General features: G+C 40.6%; 1 protein-coding gene across 1 annotated transcript in view; it reads left to right on the top strand.

The window, feature by feature from the left end:
• Positions 1 to 27,640, top strand: part of EMB2785 (elongation factor family protein) — a 317,292-nt gene that overhangs the window by 237,501 nt on the left and 52,151 nt on the right. The window contains exons 15-17 of the mRNA XM_089437097.1: positions 16,840 to 16,926; positions 17,325 to 17,375; positions 17,519 to 17,602. Coding sequence (XP_089293223.1) covers positions 16,840 to 16,926; positions 17,325 to 17,375; positions 17,519 to 17,602 — 222 coding nt within the window. The remainder of the gene's footprint in view (positions 1 to 16,839; positions 16,927 to 17,324; positions 17,376 to 17,518; positions 17,603 to 27,640) is intronic.

Here is a 27,640-nt window from a genome sequence, read left to right as displayed (position 1 = left end):
TCATCATCATCTCCAACTGCAACTGTAGAAGTGGTACCACTAGCAGGCTGTGCAACTGCAGCAGATGCAAGCTGCGATAGAGTAGATATGCGGCTGCACTTCTGTCGTGGCTGAGCACAGGAAGCACCTACAACTGAGTCCTTGCTGGCTGTGAGACTGAGGTTGGTGGATTGGGATCTGCATTCAACTGAACAGGCTGAAGTTGAACAACATGTTCAAGTTCAACTGATGTCTCCATATCTAAATCTACATCAAGATCCTCATCAGGATCAAACTCTGCTGGACGACTCTCCACTACCCAATCTGATGTTGGATCAATGTCTTCCAACACAATGGGATCTGAATCAGGTCTTTTGTTCAGCAAATGGTTTCGTCTGAGCCGAAGGTTGTATTGGACATAAACTAGATCATTTAACCGTTTTTGATCCAAACGGTTTCTCTTCTTTGTGTGAATCCTCTCAAATACAGACCAATTGCGCTGACACCCAGATGCACTGCAAGTTTGACTCAAAATACAAATTGCAAACCTTTGCAATTCAAGGCAATGGCCACCAAAGGCCTCCCACCATTGTGCTGCAAAAAACATAGGAGTGTAATGAGTTAGCTCAACAAAATTACAAATTATATCTAACTTTCAAATTATAAACGATTTAACAAACTTTATAAAAAAAGTAAAACTATTAAGAATTTGAAAATTGAAATTTTTGTTTACCTGGCTCATCTGCTTCTCTTGCAATCTTTGCTAGGTTCTTCCCAAAGGTACCTGCTGCATTGCTGAAGATATTGGCCTGTCGGTGTATCTCCAGCTGATCAGACTCCAATGGGATCATGCGTTCAATGCAATCAACCAGTCCATCTCTGACCTCCCCCCTCAAAGCTCCTGACTCCTTAGCTTTATAATGATACCATGGGTTCAAAAAATACCCAGCTGCATGTATAGGGCGATGGAGTTGATTGTTCCATCTTTCATCAATGATTGCCCAAATGGGCCCATACTTTGCCACTCTATCCTTGTATACCGTCTTTATTTGCTCCTTTGCTTGATCCATAGCCTCATAAATGAAGCCCATAGCCAACCTTTCCCCATCCACCAACCGCAACACCTTAACTAGTGGCTCAGCAAGCTTCACAATCTCTGCTGTCTTTCTCCAAAAAGTTTCTTCATGGACTTTCCTTTTCAATTCTTTGCCTTCTGGTTTGTTAGACCAATTGCTTTGATTCCATTCATCACTGGAAAACATCTTTCGCAAGTTTCTATGTTGGGAAAGCATAGATTGCAATGTCAAAAAATGTGTAGCAAATCTAGTGATGGCAGGCCTAATAATATCCTTGCCCCCAGTGTGTTTCCTCATGAGGCTCAAAACCAATGTATGATTGTAGATAAATTTTGTTATGCTTTTGGCATGATCTATAGTGTTTTTGACCCAATCTAATTTTCCAATATCCTCAAGCATGAGGTCTATGCAATGTGCAGCGCATGGGATCCAAAAGATGGTCATGTGTTTTTCCTCTAACAGTTTACCAGCAAGAACATAGTTAGAGGCATTATCTGTGATGATTTGAACAACATTAGCCACCCCCACCTCCTCAACAACCTGATCCAATAGCTGAAACAACAAGTGGCCATCTTTTTCCTTATCAGATGCATCAACTGATTTTAAAAGCATGGTTTCCTGTGGGCAGAAGACAAGAAAGTTTATGATGGTACGGTTTCTTTGATCAGTCCATCCATTTGACATGATGGTACACCCTGTTCTTGCCCATGAGTCCCTGAACTCTTGCAAATACTCATTAATGGATTGAATTTCTTTCTGCAAACGAAACCCCCTTAGCTCATGCATAATAGGGCCTTTGAAGCCTTTTCCAGCAACATGTATGGCATGAAACATAGGCTCATAATATGGTGAACGAGCAGCATTAAAGGGGATATCAGCATCATACCACCATCTAGCTATGTACTCACAAGCAGTCTCCCTCAATTCTTTCTTCCAATGGTCATCTAAAGTGGGCTGCATTTGAGTTTTACTAACTTCAGGACCATGTGCATCTGATGGAGAGGAGGGAGTGAAATAACTTTTGATAGTCACATCACCCTTTTTCATTCTACCCTTTCCCTTATCTTGAACAGAACCAAAAGAGGGAGGAACATATCGGAATGGGTTGGATGTATCAGTTTGAGGGATAGAGGAAGAACCCTCAAAATCATAATGGGGGTTGGCAGCCATCATTTTTTGTATCTCCCTCTTCCTCCCAATTTCAGCCTGTATGTCTCTTTGCCTAGCCTTATCTTCTTTAAATTTCTCAAAGCTAGCCAACAAATTCTTCCTAATCTCCCCAATTTCTGGTGAGGTACATGGGGTAATTTGGCCTCTAATCCCTGCCAAGTGTTGTTTCAGTCTATTAATGCCCCCAGGACCTTCCTTAATTTTCCTATGGCAAAATTTGCATTGCATTTGACTATCAACCATTTCAACATATGCCCATGCAGGATCTCTTGCTCTAGGTGCCATTTTTTGACTAGGAAATGAAAGCAAACAATCTGAAAATGAAAAAAAAAACCTTGATTCAATGTTCATTTATTTGACAAGAAACACTCTCTAAGATTTCTAGATATGCACCTAAAATTTACTAAGCAAAAACAGATTTATAGAGGTGAAAAAAATACCTCCAGGCACAAACCACCTCCTCAAGCTTGCTCCAAGAATCAGCTCCTCAATGTTGCTCCAAATGGCTGCCCAAGAAGCTCCTCACTCCAGCTACAATGCTCCTCCAAGACTCCTCACTGCTGCTCCAAAACAAGCTCAAGAACTGCTCACTAACTCTCAAAGAAGACTCTCACTCAAATGCATAAGATTGCTGTGAGTGAATGAGAGCACTTGGGTGTGTTAAATAGGGTTTGGGGGGGGGGGGAATGGACCCAAAAAATCGTCTAGCAAATTCATATAACTACTTGACATCCAAACCAATCAAAAAACACCAAAAAAATCCATTAAAAAAATAATAAAACGTTGTTTACGTGTGCCTGGGCCGTTTGTTTGTGACTCGGCCGAGTCATAACGGAAACGGCCGAGTTGGCCGAGTCACCCATGACTCGGCCGAGTCATTGAATGACTCGGCCGAGTCATGGGTGACTTGGCCAACTGAACCGTTTCAAGGGCCGGGTCATCATTTTTGCTATTGACTCGGATCAACCAGGCCGTTTCGGTTTCGAAACGGCCGTTACTTAAAACTATGTTTCAAACACAAGTTACCCAACCATTCCAAACCCAAGTTACCCAACCAAATGGCAAAAACAACGAAAAATACATAAACAATATTTAAAAACAATGAAAAAAAAAAAATTGGTTCCCATAGTCATACCAAGTTACCCAACCAAAAACAATGAAGAAATACAAAAAAATATTTAAAAACAATGAAAACAAAAGAAAAATGGTGCCCATACCAAGTTACCCAACCAAAAACAATGAAAAACATTCAAAAACAATGTTTTTAAAGAATGAAAACAAAAAAAATTAATTCACATACCGTTTCTATGGAGAAATATGTGACCTCCTCTTGATTTTCTCCTCTAAGCACTTAGATTTAGCTAAAAACCCTCTCTAGCTTGGTCTCCCAGCTCTCCTCTGCCCTCCGCGCGACTGTCCAAATGAGCTCATTAAAAAACCAAAAAAACGTTATAAAACTGCGCTGTCGCGACCCCCTGCGATTATTTCATTTTTTATCGCGATAAAATCGAAATTATTGCGATAATTTCAATAAAAATCGGCAAAAAGAATTTCCAGCAATTATTTCGTATAATTATCGCAATTTTATCGGGACAACGAAAAAATTGCGATAATTTCATTTTATCGCGATATTATCGCGATTTTCACAACACTGGTTAAAAGACAAGTTAGAACATTGTATTCAAGAGGAAGTATCGAAGTCGATAAAAGACAAGTTAGAACATTGTATTCAAGAGGAAGTATCAAAGTCGTTTGTCGTAACAACTCCAGTTGAAGATAAAGGAACTAATACCAAACCAGTGAATACCACAACTCAAGAAGAGGATAAATCAGTTGAAGGAAAAACACACTCACATGTTGCAATTCAGATGATGAACATTCCAAATGATGATTCAATAGCCAACTCAACAACATCAACACCTAAAGGAAATCAGGAAATTGCCACACACATGATAAGGGAAAGCCCAACCAGAAGAACTCTTTATCGACATCTGAATCACAAGAGCAGACAACTAAGTCAGTATACATATTTGAGCCATTCAGAATGGGAACAACAAATTTATGTTCCAAGGAATGCTGAAGTTTGCAAAATCCAGTTCTATGATAATCATTCATTACCTAAGTCACCTGACACGGGGATTCGGGACACGTAGGATTCGGGATTCGTGGTGTCGGATTCGGGACACGCTGACCCCCGGAACAGGACACGTTATATATTATTTTATTAAAAATATATATATATATATATATATATATATATAAATTTATAATATATATATATATATATATATATATATATATACATTAAAAATTAGATATTAGCATATTTCTTATACAAATTTTAATTTATATTGATTTCTCAACAATCTGAAGCTTCTTCAGGTAATGTATGTTGGTTTATCTAGATTTGTGTGCAAGCAAAATCTTGCTTAGCGTGCATGTCTGATGTCCTTCATATATTTCTGTATGGAACATGAGGGTGCCAAATTTGTTAACCATTAATCACATAATTTCAATATAAAAGTTGCCAATATTTATTGAGTTGCAGATGGGTGCCTGAAATTTTTTCTACCGAGACTCATTTATGGTTTAATCTAGTCAATTGGCAGAAGTTATTGCTTTGACCCACTTACCCAAAGTTTTGTATCTGTTCAAATTCATTAACTTCTAGTTAATTGGCAGAAGTTATTGTTTTGCCCTGCTTACTCAAAGGATAGTATCTGCTCAGATTCTTTAACTTCTGATATGCATTTTTATCTGTTGTCCCGCATGTTATCTTCTTATTGATATTTGATTTCAATCCATCCACTACAGATTCTCATGGAAACTGTTTTTGATGGCCCGCTTCAATGCCCGAATTCTGTTAGTTTCAACTTGCTGATTATCTTGCATCCTTTGTAGCATTATCCTATCTCTATGGTCTCTTCCTTTTAGCTCCTGTAATGACTGATATGGGCCAGACATATCCATCAAAATCTGTTCAGGATGCATTGTCACATTTCCCTTTGTTTCTCTTTAGCATTTGCTTTACTTTCATATTTCCTACCTCAACCATTTACCTGTTTTATGTTTCATGCTTTTTTTTCATGGGCTGTTTGCAAGGTTGTTATACATTGATGTCTGCTCGTTCTAATCTTCACCAACTTGGTATATAATTATATATATATATATATATATATATATATATATATATATATATATATATATATATATACCAGTAACTTAGTAAGAGATTAATCGTGGGCTTGCCGGCTTGGTGGTATTCATGCTGGCGGCTGTACACAACTGAAAACGAAAACAGTGAATTGCAAACTAACCTGCAATGCGGTCCTCCTCGCTGCAACTGGTGAATCGGGTTTGCCAAATCGCTGTTTCAGTGTTTCCTTTGCAATTGCGGTCAAATGGGAGACACAACAGCGCTTTTTAACCTAGCAGCAGCCCGAAAAACTAACCGGAAACCAGGACTCGTTCTCAAATTTCGTGACACGTTTTCCCTTTTTCGAACACGCCCTGGACACGACGTGCCCCAAGATGACACGACGAATCCGTGCAGAGTGACACGTGTCAGGACAGAATCGTGTCCGATTCGGGATTCGTCCAGGGTTTTGGACGAATCCGGTTTCATAGTTCATTACAAATTTCTAGTGATCAGAAGATTCCACAGAAGATTAATCTAGGATGGTTAGATTCTTTCTCCCTGCAACAATTTTATATATCACTCCAAGGATCATATCGACTTGTATCAACAAAGATAACAGTTCCGAGATGAGAAGACATTCAAACAGAAAAAGAGATCAAGCCTTTTCATCAACAAGCTTTGAGGAGGAAGGCACTGTTATGAATACAATATATATAAAAATAATGATAATAATTGTAATGATGATTAGTTTATTAGTAATTAGTACTGAAGAGGCATGTCTAAATGGGACATGACCTTCCATGAAGGGACACCTACCTAGGGTATATAAGCAGGCCCTCGCTCTCATTTGTAATATCATATCATTATTCATACATTTTATATATATATTCTTGTATCTTCAATGGAGATCTAGATATTCCAAGTCTTCTAGAGTGTTTAATGTTGAAGTTTCTCAGTTTACTTAGTTAGAAACCCTCCATGCAATTTATTTGATTTATTCCTACCTACTTGTTATTTTTCCTTATCAAGTTATTTACAATGTAAATACTGAAAATAAACACTAGTGCTTGCTCAACATATTATTGATCAACAAATAAAATAAACAAGAACAAACACACCATATGACACCATTATTTTTGGACTAATGTCCCCGAAAAAACCCAATGCGGGAAAACCGGTGCAGCGACCTGAGGGTTTTCTTATTAAGCGATATCAGAGTACAATCTAGGTGCCGAAACTGGCCTACCCAACAGAGAATTTCCTTAGCAGTAATACCTCTCGGTTTCTGACAAATTTACTTACTGAAACCCCGGATAATCCTTCCGACATCTACTCAACACCAATTTGCCCTAGAAACCCTAGCGTCTGCCCAATCTAAACTGCGTCAGCTTTTCCTAGCTCAGCACTAGCACTGCGTCAGCCTATCTTGGCTTGCGTCAGCCCCAGGAGGCCCTACGTCAGTTCTCTAAGCCTCTGTGCCAGTGACGTTGGCCCCTCTGGTGCTCTGCGCAACACTGAGCTGCCTCTTCGTGGCCCTGCGTGAGCACTGGATGCTCCTGTGTCTCTCTCTCTGGCTGCTATGCTACTATCCCGACACTATCTCTGCCTCTCTGTCTCTTTGTACTCAATGCCCCTCAGCTGCTCTCCCGATCACTGATTCTATCTCTCTCAGCAAACCCCGCTCTAGAGAATAGAATGACTGATCACTCTGGTGTGTTCTCCAGGTGACCCTTAAGCCTCCTCTTATACTTTTCCTGTTGACATCTCAATGGCCGAGATTAAGTCCCTAATGAACGACTAAGATTAGATGTGGCTTGATCCATGTCTTTTGGACCACTCTAACACATATTCATATTCATACACAAAAATATTTTATTTTCCCTAAGTTCAGACTTAGGGGCTCCATTAAAATATTAATTATTTTAACATCTCCTGATCTGTGTAGAATCTGCCCAAACTCTTTCTGGGTATTGGAGATCTCATATGCCCCAACCTCTCCACCAAATTTCGTGGCTAGAGCACATCCGATGCTACCCCAAATCAACACTCCCTCTTAGCGAGGACTGTGCTCTAGCAATACTCCTCACTGAGTATTACTCTGGTCATCCGACATCGGTCCCTGTGCTGATGCAAGGCCTTCTTGCCCAACATCCTCTGCAGTGCTGCATCCTGTACTGTTACCCATGGTTCTGCCATTGCCACTGCTGCATCTGTACTACAACTCCCTCTGCATCTGTGTTGTTGCTGGTCCTTTCTCCCAACACTACGTCTGCACTGCACCTCCTCTCATCATGCTGCATTGTGCTGCCCACTGCTGCACTGCAACTCAGTTATTGAGAAGTAAGTAACTGATCTCCCAACTGACCTCCCTGTTGGGCTAGAAACACCCACTGATGTTGAAGCTCCCTCTGCCGCTAACAAGTGCTCCCTCTCTGACCTCTGCGCTGCTGCAACAACTCCCTGCATCTCGCACCGTTGCACACCTCTCTATGCCATCCTGCACTGGTGCAACACTCCTGTGCCTCTCGCACTGCTGCAGCCTGCTAGCCTCGCGCTGTCTCGGGACTCCTGCATTGTAGCTCTCTCTGCCGCTCCATCCGCATTCGTCTCTACCCACTCAGCCAATCCTGCTACTCCTCGTCGGGGCTCCCGTAGCAAGGTCTAATCCAAGAGGCTGGGTACCTCAAGGATCCTGCCCCTCATTGCTTGTAGTCCTCCTGACTACAACTCGATGTCTCCCCACTTCCGCTCAAGTGGTGCGTGTGCACTCATGGCACAGTTATCGTCTATCAGGACTTCCTTCTCTACCTGTGCTGGCACTGTCTTAGTCTTGGAAGACTCTCCCTTACTCTTCTTACTTGGACACTAGGTCGCATAATGAGCCAGCTCCCTACAGTGGAAGCACTTGATCTTGGAGAGATCTTTCTTCTTCCGCTTTTCCTGCTTCCCCTCAGATGCTAGGGCCACATCTTCTTCCCCTCAGATGCTAGGGCCACATCTTCCTCCTCCTGCTTCACTTTGATCCCCTTGCTGCTGCTACCTGTCTTCGACTATCGTCTGATCTCTTCCTGGCAAAGCGCTGCCCACATCTCATCCCACAGTGGAAGTGTCCCTCTGCCCAGTCTTCTGAGACAACATTCAGGGTTGTCCTCACCATTAGCCCCTGATCTGGTGTCGCTCCTATAGCAGTCAACTAGTCTCGAATCTCATTCAGTCCTCCGAGGAAGGTGTCAATCAATTGTCCTTTCTTCATCTAATATGACCTCATCCGATTCTCAAGCAGCATTCTTCTCTGCACAGAAGTATGCTGATACAGCTTCTTAGGAGCCTCCCACATCTCAAATGTTGTTTCCTTCTCGGCTATTTGTGGTACCACATGATCCTTGACACTGTCAAGGATAATACACTTGGCTCTCGCCATCGCCTCTTCGTACCTATCATTATCATTGGGGTCAACTGGTACAATTATTACCTTCAAGGCGAAGTTCTTGACACGATTCTTGTCAAGCACTGATAAGATTCTGGCCTTCCAAACTGCGAAGTTCAATGCTCCGTCCAGTCTATCTTGGTCTCTTACCCTGTGTAGTGCCATGATGCTCCTCTACTTCCCTCCTAGAAGTTCTCTGTCCGACTCTTTTGAATCTCTACTTCTCGTTTGGAAGTTCGGTTCTGGACTCCCTCTAAGTCCTGATTTCCCTCTTGGAAATCCTTCTGCCGCTTGTCGAGATGCGCCCTACTCTGATCGACTTGTGCAGTTGCACTTTTGATCCGATTTCCTCATCTAGAAACCCTCAGTAACAACTCATCTGGCCTGCTTTGTCAGGTACTGTTCTGACTACAGTACCTCACCAAATCCACTCTGCAATATTCCTACAGCCTTCTAGACCCAGCAACTGCCTCTCTGTGAACTGTGTCAGCCCCTCTCTGCCTCACGCTGGCTCTGCGTCAGCCCTGGGATGCCCTTTCGTCAACCCTCTGGCCCTCTGCGTCAACAACACTGGCCTTTCTGGGGCTCTACGCAACTCCCTGCTTCCTCTGTGTGGCCTTGGCTGGTTCTACGTCACACTCCTTGGCTTCTGCGTTGCTAGAAACAACTTTTGTCACCTCGAGACAACTGTTTTCTGCTGTTATTGCTCCGCTCAGCTGATGTCTCTTAGTTGTCCTATGATCTACAATCACCCTCTGATACCATGTTGAAGTTTCTAAGTTTACTTAGTTAGAAACCCTCCATGCACTTTATCTGATTTATTCCTACCTACTTGTTATTTTTCCTTAACAAGTTATTTACCATATGACACCATTATTTTTGGACTAATGTCCTCGGAAAAACACAATGCGATGTTAGAAAATTATAAATTATAGAGCAATGGAACACATAGAATATAGTAGAAATATAAACACAGAAAACACATAAAACTAGAGAGACACAGATATACGTGGTTCACCCAGTTTGGGCTACGTCCACCCCGATCAGCCAGTCCTTCCTTTTTATTATCCAGTAAAATGAAGAGACACAACCTACAGCAGATCCGCTGTAATATCCTTTGTTTTCTCTCACAGTCTCGCCACTATGTTTCTTGCTCAGAGCATACACATCTATTACATAGCCTCAATACAATGCCCTCATACAAAGAGAGGGGGTTGTCTTCTAGGGCAAAAAACCCTAAACTAAACATAAGTTCTACCGTCAGATCATCTGCCTAATGAATGGCTCAGATGTGACTAGAAATTACTATAGTTTTACAAGGCAATTTTACATCTGTTTTTATCTTCGGGAGCGCTACCCCCAAAACCCCCGCCGGGGGACCGCTGGCCCCCGGACCCCCCAGCCGGGGGGATGGGGGGGGGGGGGGAATGGGCCCCCTCGAACCCCCGTAGGGGGGCCAAGTCCCCCTCGCACCCCTCGCATGGAGGGGTGTACAAACTTCTTGGGGTATACATCCGCTGAAACAAAGACCTCTAAATAATCATGCTCCACACCCACCATGCGGGAAAACCAGTGCAGCGATCTGAGGGTTTTCTTATTAAGCAATATCAGAGTACAATCTGGGTGTTGAAACTGGCCTACCCAACATAGAATTTCCTTAGCAGTAATACCTCTCGATTTCTGACAAATCTACTGGCTGAAACCCCGGATAATCCTTCCGGTAGCTACTCAGCACCAATCTGCCCCAGAAACCCTAGCGTCTTCCCAATCTAGATTGCGTTAGCCTTTCCTAGCCCAGCGCTGACACTGCGTCAGCCCCAGGAGGCCCCGCGTTAGCTCTCTGAGCCTTTGCGTCAGCTACGTTGGCCCCTCTGGTGCTCTGCGCAACACTTACCTGCCTCTGTGTGGCCCTGCGTGAGCGTTGGCTGCTCCTACGTCTCTCTCTCTGACTGCTCTGCTGCTATCCCGACATTATCTCTGTCTCTCTGTCTCTTTGTACTCAATGGCCCCTCAGCTGCTCTCTTGATCACTGATTCTATCTCTCTTAGCAAACCCCGCTCTAGAGAATAGAATGACTGATCACTCTGGTGTGTTCTCCAAGTGACCCTCAAGCCTCCTCTTATAATTTTCTTGTTGACATCTCAACGACCGAGATTAAGTCTCTAATCAACGGCTAAGATTAGATCTGGATTGATCCATGTTTTTTGGACCACTCTAACACAGTTTCATATTAATACACATTAATATTTTATTTTCCGGACTCCATTAAAAATATTAATTATTTTAATATCTCCTGATTTGTTTAGAATCTGCCCAAACCCTTTCTGGGTATTGGAGATCTCATGTGCTCCAACCTCTCCACCAAATTTCGTGGCTAGAGCACATACGATGCTACCCCAAATGAACATTTAACTTGCTATAACGAACCTTGTTCGTTACATTGGTATCGGAGCATTCCTCTTAGTGGGCGAACTTTGTTCGTTACACCAATGCTCTACATTATGAGGAACTGATGGTCTAAAGATTACTTCCATCGTTACTTTATCATCCACCAAGTTCTTTGCAAGGTACAAAGTAAATGCAAACACAACCAACTCATCAACTTGCTTATTCTTTTCTCTAGGAATTTTTTGAAGATCCAATGCATCAAAATATTCCATGTTATCCCAAACCGCATTGCGATACTTCTTCAACCTATCATTCCTATAAGCAAATTGATTCTTTACTTGAAGAATGATCAAATCAGAATCTCCCTTGATGCTTAGCAATTTAATATTCAAGTCTTTTTCTAGCTCAAGCCCCAACAAGAAAGCTTCATACACGACTATATTGTTGGTTGCATGAAATTTTAGTCTATAAGCAAACTTGAATATATGACCAAGGGGTGAAGTTAGGACAATTCCCGCATCCTTACCAAACTTTGAATGGGCCCCATCAAAGTTTATATGCCAGATCCAAGCACCTTTACTTTCAACCTTCTCTTCTAGAGTAATAGAGTTAGCCAAAATAACATAATTACCCAAGTTTTCAAATTCATATACAATTCCATTTTAAGGTTTCTTTGGGTTTTCGACATGATACTTTCTCTCCAACTCCCTATCCAATCTCACCATGATGCCCTCACTATTAGGGATGGTAGCATAAGTTAAATCCATTTGTAAACTACCCCCTATATCAGCTCCCTATTTCCTAGACAACAACATACCCCAAGCATTAGGAACATAAATTACCACAATATCCATGGTGATTATTATATCAAGGTGTACTTCCAAGTGGATTTGAAGATCCTTTATCAAACCACAAACTTCAATAATTTTAGAATTCATAGCACAAATATTGTGGTAAGGTCTAGAAATCCTCAAGTTCAACTGATTCATGACTTTCTTAGTCATGACACAAGATGATGCCCCAAAATCAAACATACAATTGTGCAAAAGCAAACCATTGACCAACAAAGTGATAAAGAATGGTTGGTGGTCGTTGTTGCCTCTACACATATCACTACTTTGTAAGATAATAAAGGTTAATAAGGAAGATTAATAAAGGACCGTATTAGGTGGTTTCAACCTCTAAGGGATTGACAAGTCCGTGGTACATCCATTAAATGGCAGGTGGCATGCGAAATAATGATGGAATGGAGTGGGTCAATAGGGAAGGCTCCAAGCCACACGCCATGGTACAAGGGAAACTATAATGAGGGAAGTTCACACATGAGTTACAATTGTGGTACATGAGTTACGTCGATCTTTGTTTTTCCACCCTTAATATTCCTTTTTCCTTTTATTGATTTTTCTTTCTTTTACTACTCGGGGATCTAGGGGATGACAGCATGATGTGAATGATGTAGCATTGATTACCCTCTTAAGGTTGAGCAGTTCATCGCCCACTAGGCGTTGGGACAATCATGGGTTCCTTAATGATGCAGGGGGCACTTATAGGGGCCCTAGGAACCAGGGTAATGGCCATAATGATATGGGGTAAAGCTCATGTTTGGCTTTTGCCCACATTCTAAATTTTTATGTCTGGACCATCTTTTGCATTTAGTGGTACATTTCTTGTTGTAAGTGGCCAAATTATGCTTTTAACTTTTTTTTAGCTACATCAACCTACGGGGCATTGTTCCAGGCCTGACCCAAAGTGTGGGCAAGGGGGGGGGGAGGCCAACTCCTTGTGGACCCAACGGACAAATATGGACCTGGATGGGGAAAATGTGAAAAGGGGTTATATAGTAACTGTAGGTAAGTGAGATATATGGTGTCAGCCAGTGGGACCACGCAACCAAAATCAGGGTTTCCCATGTAGTGCCACTCCTAAAGCTGGCTGCCCATAAAGGAGATTCCATGGGACTAGGATACAAAACTAACGACCACTTTAGGACAAGGGAGCAAGAGTACAGTCCAAGCCCATTCTTTCCACTGAATTTCCCCCATTAATCTATTTCCAAATGCGCTCAAGAAAAACAAGCATAAACATCCAATTGCGTAATGGAAGGTCATACCTGCAGAGTTGGACTTGGAAGGCACACCTCCAAACACACAATCATAATAGATGGGCGAGGGCACACAATGGCTAGCTCAAGTGGCAAAGAATGGTGGCACATCGAGCTATCTAGTGGTTACTAGCCGTCGGTTAAAGACAAATCTAGGAGAAAAATTCTCCTAGGGGTCACCCACTGGTGGTGGGAAACAAACATGATAAGCATGAGCAAATTAAAGAGATGGGAAAAAGCCTTGGTGTGGGAATGAGAAACTAGAGTTCAATACCAATTAAACCTTGAGAGACAAATCGGAAGCAAGAGTCTGAGGCTAAGTATAGAAATGACAAGTTAGTATTGCTCGAATTTAGAGTTGTAAGCACACATGGGAGGGTAGAGAAACGATTGCATACTTGTCGAAAGAAATAAGTAGTAATGATTGCGAAGAGGAGCCGTTACTTACCACAGGTCAAGCTCACATAGTCTAGCCGGAGGAGAGGTCGCATGTAGGAAATGCATAGTATTTTTATCGCATGCGATGAAGGTAAGCACAGGCGCATTTCAGAAGTCTAATGCAGGTCACAAATCGCAAATTTAGTGACTAGTCACAGGTCGCAAATTTATAGACCAGTGAGAGGTAACTGCAAACTCATGATGCGATTTGCAACTAAGTGTAAAAGGTGCTTAGGGAAGGTCTCAAATCACAATTGCAGTGGCTGGTAAGGCTACTGCTACAAATTGTGATTGCAACCTGTGATTAGGTCAACAAAACACAGGTTTTGAAATTTAAAGGATTGGCGTACTATCAATCAATGGAAATCCTAGCTACTTCGAAGGAAGAGTTAGACTTTGGGAAACTATAGGCAAAGCATGACATGAAGTTGAGCAGAGGGGATATTCCAAGTGGAGGGGAGTCCAAAATCATTACGGCTTGTGAACTCAAGTGTTGATAAAGCCAGGTTGACCCCTGCGACAGTATGTCTTGAACCACAAATGGCTTATGATGCATCCTATAAACCTTTACATAATGATATTCAGTTCCCATTAAGCACTGCCTCTAGTGGTGGTAAACCTTCTGAGCTCGCTGTAGTCTGGTCCAAACCCTTGGCATACAAAAGGCGCACATAAGTATAGCTTTGACACCTTAAAACTACTTCCTTTAACCTACATAAATACAAATACAGAGGTTGTACCAAAAATCTTTTGCAAAATGAATGAATCTGCATGCTCTAAACCCTAGTGACGAGGATTAAGAAATGTAGGCAAACATAGGCGATGCGTCTCATGTGCATAGAAGCGCTTGCAGCTCTAATGATGAGAGTTTTGACAGTTACAATTGAAAGGGATGTTCGTTAAGACCTTGAAAAGCACAGGGGGACCCAAAATTTAGATATAGGCTAAAATTTGGGTGGTGTTGTAGCAGCTACAACATTAGGACATAATGCATTTCCAAGTTTTTCGATCAGAAATAGGTAAAGGTGATGTAATTTGTGGAAGGGGACTAGGGAAAACCAATGAAATGACCTTAAGTCATAAGATGATGTGTTGGGTATGTCTTTGGCCCAACTATTTTTTTCTTACTAGGAATATTTAATTTTACTTGCTGCAACAATATTTATTTGTACTTCTGCAACCCTCTCAGAATTAGCCTTTCTTCTTTGATATTTGCCTTTTGACACGTTTTTTGTCCACTTATATTCTTTAGTTTCTAGTCCTTTATTCTTTAGATAGGCATGCAGCTCTAGCAATTTAGCGATGGGTCTTTTGATTGAAGTAGTACAACCTTTTTCTTTACTCTTTAACTCATCCCTTTCTTTTGGCTTTATTTGGCTTAAGTTTGTTTGATTTCTTCTTTGAGTTCTTCATTGGACCTTTCTGATGACATTTGAGAAGAGGGTAATCTAATTTTTTTATATGGATAAGTTGGTAATGTAAGGGAATTTCTGGGAAGTGTTGAATATGGGTATGATATGGTTACACTATCTACCTTGATTCCTGGTAGTATCTACTAGTCTTGTCTAGGACACAATTACCAAGGAAAATTATGTTCCTCCATGGTTAGACAAGGTAAAGAGGTAAGATCTTCACATAGTTATAACTGATAAAAGTTCGTATTTGATATCTAGCACACTTCCAAACAAGTTAGAACTATTAACACCACTTTTAGGTTAGGAGACAACACACATCGAATCATACTAACTGAAGGAAATATCTGTTGAGTAATATCTGCTAGGACACATGAGATGAAATGTATAGGGTGCAGGAGGTTATATACCACTGTAGGATCAATCTCAGGAGCATAGGTGCCTGGTGTATGATGGAATGCAGCAGAGAAGCAAGCCTGAATCTGAGAAGATGGAACAAGAACTTCATCAGTGCAGAAACGTCACAGCCAAAGGAGTGTGTCTCTGAGGTAGTTATTTTGAAAGGGAAACAGTCTGCAATGCACAAAAGAACCAGAAAGCTAGCTGCAACTATAATTTCGTTTTGAAGTGACTATATTAGCCATTTACAGGCCTTGGAAGTGCTATTGATATGTTGGGCAAATTTTTTGATGAAACTTTCATGTTGTTCAGTGCTAATCTTCAGACCCAGATATTATTTATATATCTTTATATTCTTTTGACTATTTTCTTGTGATTTTGAAGATATTAAATTATGGGCAGCAAGCTTTTGTTAAGTCAAACTAACTTTAAAGTCGAGGGAGAGAGACAAACTCTTCAATCTAAAAAGGGAAAAACCTTTCCTGCAGTTTATGGGAAATGTTTACTTGTTCACATGTAAAAATAAGTGAGATCCTTCAGGCATTCTTTGAAGCAGTAGATTGTAATTTATGATCATCTCGGTTATTCAGTGTTTAATTTGTGCATTGAGTAGGGAGCTGGTATTTCGAGCATTTTGCCATCTTGGAACATTTAGTACGTGATATTTTAGCCTTTAGGCACTTTACCATTATGGACCATATACTCTCTCAATCTTATTTAATAATTTATTATTTTAGTTTTTAGATTTTTACATTTAATTTGTGAAAGCATGATTGGTATTGGTTTATGGATGTTTCTCTTTCTCGTGGAATTGTTAAATAATTTAGTTGTTGATCAATTTATAAATTATCATGCATATTCATTGTTTGTAAAATTAATTCCTATTCAAAATTCAGATGTATCAAGTTAAAGTTTAAGATTCCCAGGTAGTCTTTTCTGGGAGTTTTTTTTCTTTTGCTATTTTTTTGAAAAAAAATCAGTTTTTTACTTTTGCTGCCTACTTGAACCTATCCCTTGGAAATCTTGGTGCACCTACCAGCTTTCCCTGAAACCCATCACCCACCCTTGCCATCCTGTAAACTTGATGCCACATGGTTTAATATAGATCTATCATCAAAGAGAGAAAAATGAAGTGTATTGAGATAAAGAAATTTATCACACAATACAATCCTTGAATTATGTGTATTTCAGTTTGTTTGTGTCCTAAGTTTGCATCACGTTTAGTGTGTTTCTTCTGCCTTTCTTGTCTCTTTCCTGCACTAATGCCTGAAGTGATGTTTGCTATTGTGATTATTTCATATTGCTGCCAGGTATCAATGGGTTCTGGAACGATCACTGCATATTCACTTATGGGATTGGAAGCACGTGGAATCTTATTTGTATCACCAGGAATGGAGGTGCTCATCTGCTTCCTTTTCTAGTAAAAATGCATTCTATCTAGTAAAACGTGGTGTTTGAGAGGGTAGTGCATGACACTATGTACTAGTCGCTCTCTCAGATTAGTAGTAAGCATGAAATAAAAATGTGGAAGTCATATAGGGAGGTGTGAAAGATAATTAATTGTATCCATCATTTTCTGTTAAGCTCTTCTTTTAATGACGCCCTGCATGTGTGTATCTTTTATTTGTTTTCTTTGATTGTTTTGTCAGCCTTGGAACTGTGTTGGTTTTAAATATCATATTTTAGTTGTACTGTAAATTATTGAAATAAATTCCAGTTTCTCACCAAATGTTTATCGTTGATTTCTATTCAAAACACTTAGTGTTATAAATTCATACTGTAACTACTTTTGCAGGCTTATGATGGGATGATAATTGGTGAACATTCAAGGGATTCAGATCTTGATGTAGATTTCTATCTCTAATTCTCTCCTTTTCATTTTGACTGCGTACTACTATGCCAACCACCTTTCAGCCAAATAGCAGATGCATCTAAAGTTAAGGCTTCAAGAGACTCAAATTTTATGTGTTTGCAACTCTGTTTCTGTAGGTCAATCCTGTGCGGGCAAAAGAGCTGTCTAATATGCGTTCTGCAGGCAAGGATGAAAATGTTCGCTTAGCGCCTCCTCGTCAGGTATACCCTTGCTTGTTCATTGCTTTATTTTGCATTGTTATTTTATTTTTGATCAAAAGATTTTTGATGTAATTATAATATAGTATAAATTAGCTGATCATGTTGTGTGTATTTCTAAGTTACCTCTACATGGAATAGAAGTATAGGACAATTCAGAAGAATGGCTAGAGAAATGCTGTGGCGTTCTGCAATCCTTTGCGAAAAATATATGAGATTCTATCAAGTGGAAAGAAAAATACACATTTCAAAATAAGAACAAGTTCTCATGATATATACTAGAAGACTGGAAGGTGGACTATGCTAAAACTGCCCTATGAAATAGAGAGTTGAGAATATTAAACAAAATAGCAGTAGAGCTGATGAATATGCTCAAATAGACCTATGTTGCACCGCCTTTGGGAATGGGGGGATGGGTTTCTGGTGTTGGAAAATGTAACTAGTTTTGGTCTTCATAATTGTCAATGTACTCAAATCATTATGTATATCTTATGTTACAAGAAAAGGAAGAAAGAAAAATATTATTTTTAAGCATGGGTTTCATGCTCCATTTTGATGGTCATCTAGGTCAAGCATGTTCTTCATGCTTCTAGGGTTTGTCATATCAAAATAATATTTTTCTTGAGTCAAAAGAGTCCTTATCATTTGTATAAGACCCTATTGGGCAAGTTGTAACAAGAAAAGATATTGTTTTGGAGTCTATAAAGATCTATGAGCCTCCAAGCACAAGTCGGCCCTAGCAGTGACAAGTCGACCTAAAGAAGGGAATTCGACCCCATGGAAAGCCAGAAAATAGAAGTTGATTCAACCTCATTAGTAACCAACTCGATCTCTCAAGAAGAAGTTCGATCTGAAGCTAGGAAAATGAAGGAAGTAAGAGCGAAAGTCTAGGAAGCAAGGAGAAATAAAAAAGAAGCAAGAAAAATCTGTTTTGGGCAATTTTCTCTAGCACCTGCGAAAAAGATAGGGTTTCTCTAGCTACTATAGAGCCAAAGTTGCAGCTGGACGCTGGTTGAAGCAGTATTCACTCTTGTTGTTTTGGCTGACATTTGACCTTATTGGAAGGGCTTCCTGGAGGGTTGACTTGGTGCTTGGAGGAGGACTTGGTCTAGGGTTTTGGGTCTTAGTTTTCTCATTTGAAGCGAATTCAATAAGAAGAGAAGATATTTTTTGGGCTTTCCACTTGGAGGGGTTTTGCCCTAGCTTGGAGCCTAATTTATGTGTCCATTGTCTTCACTGTTTCTGCACTTGATAATTGTTTGATGAAAAGATCTAATAAAGAAACACAAGAAGATAAATAAAGTTCACAAGAAATTATTAATGTTAAGGAGAATTTTGAATTAATAACTGCCTTACTGCATTCTCTAACATCCAGGATGGCTAGAGCGTCCACCCAAATTTTCCACGGGATGGCAAGTTGGGAACGACAATAATATATGTATATATATATTTGTGTGTGTGTGTGTGTGTGTCAATTGAGTTTACATTGGGTGGTTGGGCAACATAGTTGTTATCCTCCCCACCCAGGTTCAAGTCTCATAAGTTGACATGTTGACGCTCTGGAATAGAGTAATTTTGTTGCACTCTTAAGTTAGTCTATACTAAGGGTTGACCTAGTACCATCAATCTCTCTTTTGCCTTCGGGCTGAGAGGGAGGTTGACTTTCTTTCTCGGACAATACCGAATGGCCAAATTTTTAGGCCTTGTTACACACCATTTTGTGGGTCATATCCCTAGGATAAATGTTAATTTTAGATAAAAATGATATGATCTATGCATAAGAGCAATTTACTTTAATTTTCTTATTAGCCCAATATCAATTTCCAAATAAGCAATCACATTAACATGGCAATAAATGCAAATAGAACATAAATAAAACAATAGAAGACAAGCCAAGACAAGAGGACACAAGATATGGCGCCAGCCAGGGACAAACCCCAATGTGGGGAAACCCTTTGATCAATTCTTCTTATTATTCTTCAAAAGTTCGGGAGAGAGAGAGTACAATATGCAATATTCACTTGCCCAATCAAAGTGAATTTTGTCCAGTCAAACAACAGCCACAGAAAGCCCTAACCAAAAAGTCAACGCTGGTCAACAGGGAAGATTTTGACCTCCAAAACAGCTCGGTCAAACTTAGTCAACTCGGCCTCCAACAAAAAATCAAATCAGCCCAAAACAGTTCGAAAATACTCAATCAAACATGGTCAGCGCAGTCAACGTTGCAGTGAAACCCTTTTGCAGTTAACGTTGTCAAACAGTACGGATTGCCTCGATTTATGTGCCGAAAAATGCGGCCTGCCGAAATAGAAAGAATCCCACAAATCTGCAGTCAAACAAAGTTAATGTTGCTGGTCCAAGCTTGGTCAAACTGTCCCTGAAATTCGGTCAACGCAGAAAACAATCTTCTTCTTCTTTGCACATGTGGAGAGAGGCTGTCCTAAAATCTGTACCCAATCATAAGAGGAGAGAGAGATGTGTGAGAAGGTGAGTGATGTCCAAATGAGGCAAAGGCATCTTCTATTTATATGCAAACGTTGAGGATGAATAGACGTGACTGTTGGGCTTTTGAGCCTACATTAGTTTGCTGGTGGACTTTGACAATTTGTCCATAAACAAAATAAATTCATAATTCCATTTTTACATGTCAGAATGAGATGATCTTTAGATCAATCCTACACCTCTTAGAGAGGAATCCAATAAAAATATTAGTTGCATCATATGATCTGTCCAAGGTGGAGTTTGGCCCTAGTTGCCAAATGTAACACTCCCTCTCAATTAGGAGGAACTCCACCTGCCAAACCATCTGTACCATCCCTACTTTTGCTCTGTTGAACCATGAAGGAATAAGGAAGAAGAAAATGATGGAGAATGTATCATACCGTTCTCCACTGACCCGAAATTAGTCTCCAATAATCAAGAGTGTATCATACTACTCTCCACTGACCTGAGGTCAGTCTCCATTAATCCCAGATCAATATCAAACATCCTAGCATAGGGAGTACGGTAGCACACAATGCGTCCATCAGTAGTACTATGGTCCCTATCTTGATTTCCCTACTCATTGGCCAAATGAGAGGTACTTCCCATGAGTCCCAGACTACATGAGTAGGATGTACCAGCCGGAGAAGGTGAACCACTCATGCTTCTCATATGCCATAGGAGAAGGTGAACCACACATCTTATGCATATCTCAACATGGGGTATCACAGGGGAAGGTGTACCACTCACCCTGTACATCGCACACCATTAGGGGAAGGTGAACCGCTCACCCTATGGTCGCTCATCGCTTCAAGAAGTACCCCAAGCCCCCAGGAGCTTCTAGAGCTCAATATTCTTCTCATATGGGACGGAAGGTTAAGAATTTGACCTTACCTAGCGGCTTTGTAAGAATATCTACAACCTGATCTTTAGTCCCAATATGACAGAGCCTTATTGCTCCCCATTGTACCATATCTCGGATAAAGTGGTACCTGATATCAATATGCTTGGAGCGGTCATGAAACACGAGATTCTCAAAAAGACGAATCCCACTTTGGTTTTTGCAATAGATCACGGTGGTATCCAATACATGTCCAAACATCTCACTAAAGAGCTTCCTCAACCAAACAACTTCATAGGAGGCCATACTAGCAGCAATGTATTTAGCCTTAGGGGTGCTCAAAGCGACCGACTTTTGCGTCCTTCTCATCCAGGATATCGAAGCTGAACCTAGAGAGAAGCAACATCCAGATGTGCTTTTACCATCCACCACACTGCTAGCCCAGTTAGCATCAGAATAACCATGGAGCCTGACATTCCCGACAACGTATCTCAATCCATAGGTGATTGTACCCCAGAGAAATCTCAAGAGATTCTTGGCAGCAATCTAGTATATGTGATGAGGCTCAACCATAAACTGACTCAATGTGTTCACTACAAAACATATGTCCGAACGAGAGTTTATTAAGAACACCAAAGGGCACTGCTCACAAACAGATCACAAATCAATACACCAATATTATTGACGTGGTTAAAACCAATGTGGAAAAAGTCAAAGTCGGGATTAATTCGGCAAGGGTCCAAAAGTTGAAAAACTCGGCAAAGTCGGGAGTTTTTTGAAAAAGTCGACAAACAGTCGGCAAAATTAAAAAAACACAAAATTATTCATTCTTTTTTAATTTTTTTTAACATCTAGAGTCTCCACAACATCAAATAAATGCATTTCCACATAAACATGTAAAGAAAGCTAATATATAATATGTATATGAAGTCTAGTGCTACATCACATATCAAAATAGTGAATCAACTCCTGAATTTTGAGTCCTGTCTGAGTCTCAACTCTCAGGAGTCAAAATATAAAAAAAAAATATAATAAATGTACATCACGAGTCATCTAAAAGTCATCAAGTAATCAATCACTGAGATCCTCTTCCCCTTTTACGGGAATAGGGAATGGCTTTGCCTTTTCCTCTAGAGGAAGAAGACCTTGCCCCTGGGGATACAAAATCAAATGGACTCAATCATCCTCTAGAAGCCGATGGAAGAGGTGGCCTCTGTGCTATGCTGCTGCTGCTGCCCATCCTAGATGGTGTCACCTCCTCCTCAGCATCCTCATCCAGCTCTGCTACGGCCTCCTGACCCTGATGTTGCTCCTCCTCCTCTATCTCTGGCTCTCCCTCCTCTGCAACTACTACATCCTCTAGATCCACACCTAACCAATCCAGGATCGAGTCCATGATCGGCCTCTCAGTCTCGACTCTCCATGAAGAGGTGGTATCAATATTGTCCAATGAGATGGCTTCCACATCAGTAGGTTTCTGAAGCTGTCTCACCCACAATCGAAGATTGTAGTAGACGTAGACCATATCATTGAGGCGTTGGGACTCCAATCTATATTAGGGTCATAGATTGTAAATTAGTACTTAGAAAATTTAAATATTAAAATTAATCAAATGAATTCAAAAAATTTAATTGAAATCTTTTTACCTGTTGCGCTTTTTGGAGTGTATTTTGCCAAATACACTCCAGTTGCGCTCACACCCAGAGGAACTGCATGTTTGGCTGAGCACTCGAATGGAAAGCTTTTGGAGATGGGGTACTCTAGCACCATAGCTTGTCCACCAAGCATCTACAAGTTAAAAGAAAAATGAGAAACATAAAAAAAAACATTGAAATTCTAAACTTGAGTTTGAAACAAACTGAAGCTTACCCGAGATTTTGGTCGTCCTATTCTTAATAGCCATGTTAAAACCAAATGTGCCACCTTCCATCCTATAGACCTCCATTTCTTTAGAAATCTCCTCATGTTCTTGCTCAGATGATACCATCCTCTCGACACAAGTGAAGAATCCATCCATCACCTTGGCATCAAATCTGAAACCACAAGCATAAAAAAATGCAGGGTTGAGGTAGACACCTGTAGCATGAATGGGGCGATGGAGGGTATTGTTCCATCGTTGATCAATCACTCTCCATATGACCTGTTGTTTCTCTAACCCCTCGTCTCCCTTATCTGCATAATAAGCACGAATGGCTTCTTTGGTCCTATCCATGGCCTCATACAAGTAGCCCATTGCGGGCATGTCTCCATCAACCAACCGAAGAACCCTTACTAAAGGTTCTGAAATGGCACACACCTCCTCTACTCCTGCCCAAAAGCTCTAATCATATGAAACTAGTCTGCATATGCTCTCTCCCTCTGATTTGCGGCTAATAGATAAAGAACGCCAATCTGCTGAGAGAAACATGCTCTTCACATCCCACATAGAATTCAATAGATACCGAAGAGATATGAAAGTAGTGGCAAATCTTGTAATGGCAGGCTGCACCAACTCTTTGTTGTTGGTGAATCTTCTCATCAAGCTAAGCACAGATGCATGATTATATATAAATTTTGTTATGCTCTTGGATGATTCAACAATATCGCTCATAGTAGGAATCTTACCTATATCCTCCAACATCAAGTCAATGCAATGAGCAGCACAAGGTGTTCAAAACAAGTCAGGATACCTCTCCATAAGCATCTTGCCAGCTGCAACATAATTTGCAGCGTTGTCTGTTATGACTTGGATGTAAAAAAATTTGATTTCCCACCCCGGTTTTCAGTTTCACCTTATTTCTCCCATGTAGTTAAATGCCATTTCCCATATCCATACATTTAACCAGTGTTGATAATATCGGTATCGGGAAAATATCGGCGAGGGTCCGGAAAATATCTTATCGGAAATATCGGCGAAAATATCGGCAAATATCGGCAAGCATAAAAAATGCATAATATATTCATTTTTTTTCAGATTTCTAAACATATAAAGCAATAACAACATGAACTAAACACATTGGCACATAAATATGAAGAAAACACTGATATATATGATGTCAAATAGAAATGATACATCAAACTTCAAAGGCGATACCAAATCCTGCTGATCCCTGATAGTGATAAATTGATAATTGTCCAATCAAGGACTCAAACAAAAATTAAAATAACATCACACATCCTGCTGATCCCTGATAGTGATAATTGTCCAATCAAGGACTCAAACAAAACAACATCACATATATAAAACTTTAAAAGTATTTCATCATCATGAGTTATAAACTTATATGTAGCAAAAGTTGCAAAACAAATAAAACTAGCAGCTATCTATCTGAGACCATTGGCCTCTCCCTAGCAGCTTTCTTTCTGTCTTGTTCAGCAATTGCTTCACGAGCTTTTTGTATAACCTCTGCACTAGAAACCATACAAGGCATGACATCTGCATCATATGCAGAGAGTTTAGCCAGATGGTATTTCAATCGTGTAATCCCTCCTGACATCTTGGTCCCACACAAGTTGCATGATATATATGCCTGATTTGCCCCACCAACAGCCTCCCCATACTCCCAAAATGGGTCCAAAGCTTTTGGCATATTTGACATTTGTAGTGAACTAATTCAAACCTAGGGCACAAAAAAAACAAAAAATTGGCATTAAATGAGTATAACTATACAGTGCCCAGCAAACACTCAAGAAACTATTTTAATTTTTAAAGCAACATCTTCATGTTCAGAATTTAAACAACAAAAGCAAGCATAAAAAATGCATACTATATTCATTTTTTTCAGATTTTTAAACATATAAAGCAATAACAACATGAAATAAACACATTGGCACATAAATATGAAGAAAACACTGATATATATGATGTCAAATAGAAATGATATATCAAAGGCGATACCAAATCGTGCTAATCCCTGATAATTGTCCATTCAAGGACTCAAATGTGGAGAACCAATACAAAATAACATCACATATAATAATAAAAGTATCTCATCATCATGAGTTACATGTAGCATAACAAATAAAACTAGCAGCTATCTATCTACTGCCCTCTCCCCCTTTTACGGGAAAACATGATGGGCTGTTTGTCAGGCCTGCCCCTAGTAGTAGAAGGCCCTGACACTGCCTCTGCACCTAATGTCAAATAATGAGTGATAAGCATGGAGCTATGCTCTCCTATATCTATAGCAGATGGTGTTGATGCTGATGCTCCCGCAGTGTCCTCCTCCAGCTCCTCCTGCTCCTCCTCTAAGTGCTGCTGCTCCTCTAACTCCAAGTCCTCCTCTTGCTGCCCCTGCTCTAATGGATCATCTGCCACTGGCTCCTCCAACCATGAAGGTGACTCCTCCAATATGGGCTCCTGAGACTCCACCCTCCACGGAGACAATACATCAATATTGTCTAAGGAAATGGCATCTGGATCCACTGGTGATTCTATTTGCCTCACTCGAAGTCGGATGTTGTAATGCACATACACCAAATCGTTGAGGCGTGCGAACTCCAACCTGTAAGAGTGTCAAAAAAAGTAATGAGTCTTGACTCTTGACTCTTGACACTTGAAGGTCATAAATTAAAAACTAAAAATTACAATAAGTGTAATTGCTCAACTGAAGGCTTGAGTTCAAAGTTATACCTGTTGCGCTTTTTGGCGTGTATTTTCTCAAATACACTCCAATTGCGCTCACACCCTGAAGAGCTACATGTTTGACTCAAGATTCGTATAGCCAAATTTTGCAAATTTGGTACCCTTGCACCATAGCTTCGCCACCAAAGATCTACAACAAAATAATGAAATAAAAAATTCAAAAACTTAAAAGTTAAAAGTTAAAAGTTAAAACATAATTAAATTCAAATTTCTAATTTCTAATGAGTGATGACTTGTCACTTACGTGGCATGAAGAGGTCCCTTCTCTTAATGGCATCATCAAAGCCAAATAGGCCAACACAATCCTGATAACTATGTATCTCGCGGATGATTTTGCAACGAAGCTCAAAATCAGGTACCATCCTCTCAATACAGGAATGGAGCCCTTCCATCACCTCGCCATCAAAACGAAATTTGCATTTGTATGCAAATGCAGGGTTGAGGAAGAGTGCTGCTGCATGAATGGGTCGATGAAGCATCCCTGTCCACCGACTATCGATCACATCCCATAACATCATCTGCCTATTAAGGCCAGCAGAACCCTTGTCTGCATAATAGGAACGAATGGCCTCCTTGGCCCTATCCATGCCCTCATACAAATAAGGCATTGCAGGCTTCTCTCCATCCACCAATCTAAGAACCTTTACTATAGGTTCGCTAACTGCACATGCTTCTTGTACTCCACGCCAAAATGTCTCAGAGTACACCATTTTTTCAATGGCTCTCCCATCAGGTCTCCTGCTGTATCTACAACCACGCCAATCATCAGACACAAACATTTGCTTCAACTCGAACTGACATCGAAGCAAAGACTGGAGAGTAATAAAGGTTGTGGCAAAACGTGTGATGGCAGGACGCCGCAACTCCTTGTTTTTAGTGTACCTCCTCATAAGGCTAAGAACAAAAGCATGGTTATAAATAAACTTGGGGATGCTCCTAGCCATATCAACTGCCTCCTTGATGAAGGAGAGTTTCCCCATATCCTCAAGCAACAAATCAAGACAATGCGCTGCACATGGAGTCCAGAACAATGTGGGATGCCTCTCCATAAGCATTCTGCCGGCAGACACATAATTAGCTGCATTGTCTGTTACGACTTGCACCACATTCTGCACACCAATCTCCTGAATGAACCCATCTAACAACTCACATATCGTTGCTGCATCTTTGATATGTTCTGATGCATCCAACGATTTAATAAACATGGTACCTTTAGGACAATGTACCAAGAAATTTAGAAGGGTCCTACCCTTCCTATCTGTCCAACCATCAGACATCACTGTGCATCCAGTGACTTCCCATGTCTGTTTCAACTCCGCCAATCTAGAGTTGATGTCCTCTTTTTCTGCTTGAAGAATTGGCCCCCGCAACTCCTCATATGTGGCACTTTTGTACGCTGGGCCCACAACAGCAATAGCATCACACATTGGTTGCCAAAATGGATTGGTTTTTGTGATGCAGAGAGGTAAGTCGCTCCAATAAATACACCTCCCCATGACTCTATCTGCTTCTTCCTTCTCCTTTTTTTTATAAAGCGATTTTATGCCAGGTTGTGCTCCAGCTCCTGTTCGTGGAAGAAAAAATGATGACCTCGCATTCACACTAGCAGTAGCGCTAGCATGTGATGGTGTGCCAGTTGTGGAGCCCCTCCCACTAGGGCCAGGAGGGCCACTACCCTGAACATCAAAATCAGGAGAAGATATCCCAAAAGATCTACCTGCACGTTCAACTTTGTTTCTTTCCGCCTCTTCCTTCTTTCTGTCCTTTTCTTCAATTGCCTCAAGAGCTTTTCGTATAAGCTCCGGACTAGAAACTTTACAAATGCCAACATCATGTCCAGGGAGTCTAGCAAGATGGTATTTCAGTCGTGTAACCCCACCTGTCATCTTGTCCCCACACAATTTGCATGAAAGATATGCACGATTTGTCCCACCATCAGGGATCCCATACTCCCAAAATGGGTCCAAGTTTTTTGGCATATTTGTATTTTGTAGTGGGCTAACTCAAAAGGAAACCTACAGCACCAAAAAAAATTTGGAATTAGTAACTTAATAACTTAATAAGTAATACGAATTTACGAAATTCCATGGGTGCA

Source organism: Pinus tabuliformis, chromosome 5_2 (assembly GCF_031772625.1).
Source record: "Pinus tabuliformis cultivar Carrire ecotype Pingquan chromosome 5_2, CPIR1, whole genome shotgun sequence".
Taxonomy (NCBI): Eukaryota; Viridiplantae; Streptophyta; class Pinopsida; order Pinales; family Pinaceae; genus Pinus; species Pinus tabuliformis.
Note: the sequence above shows the minus strand (reverse complement) of the source record. Positions and strands in the feature narration are given on the sequence as shown.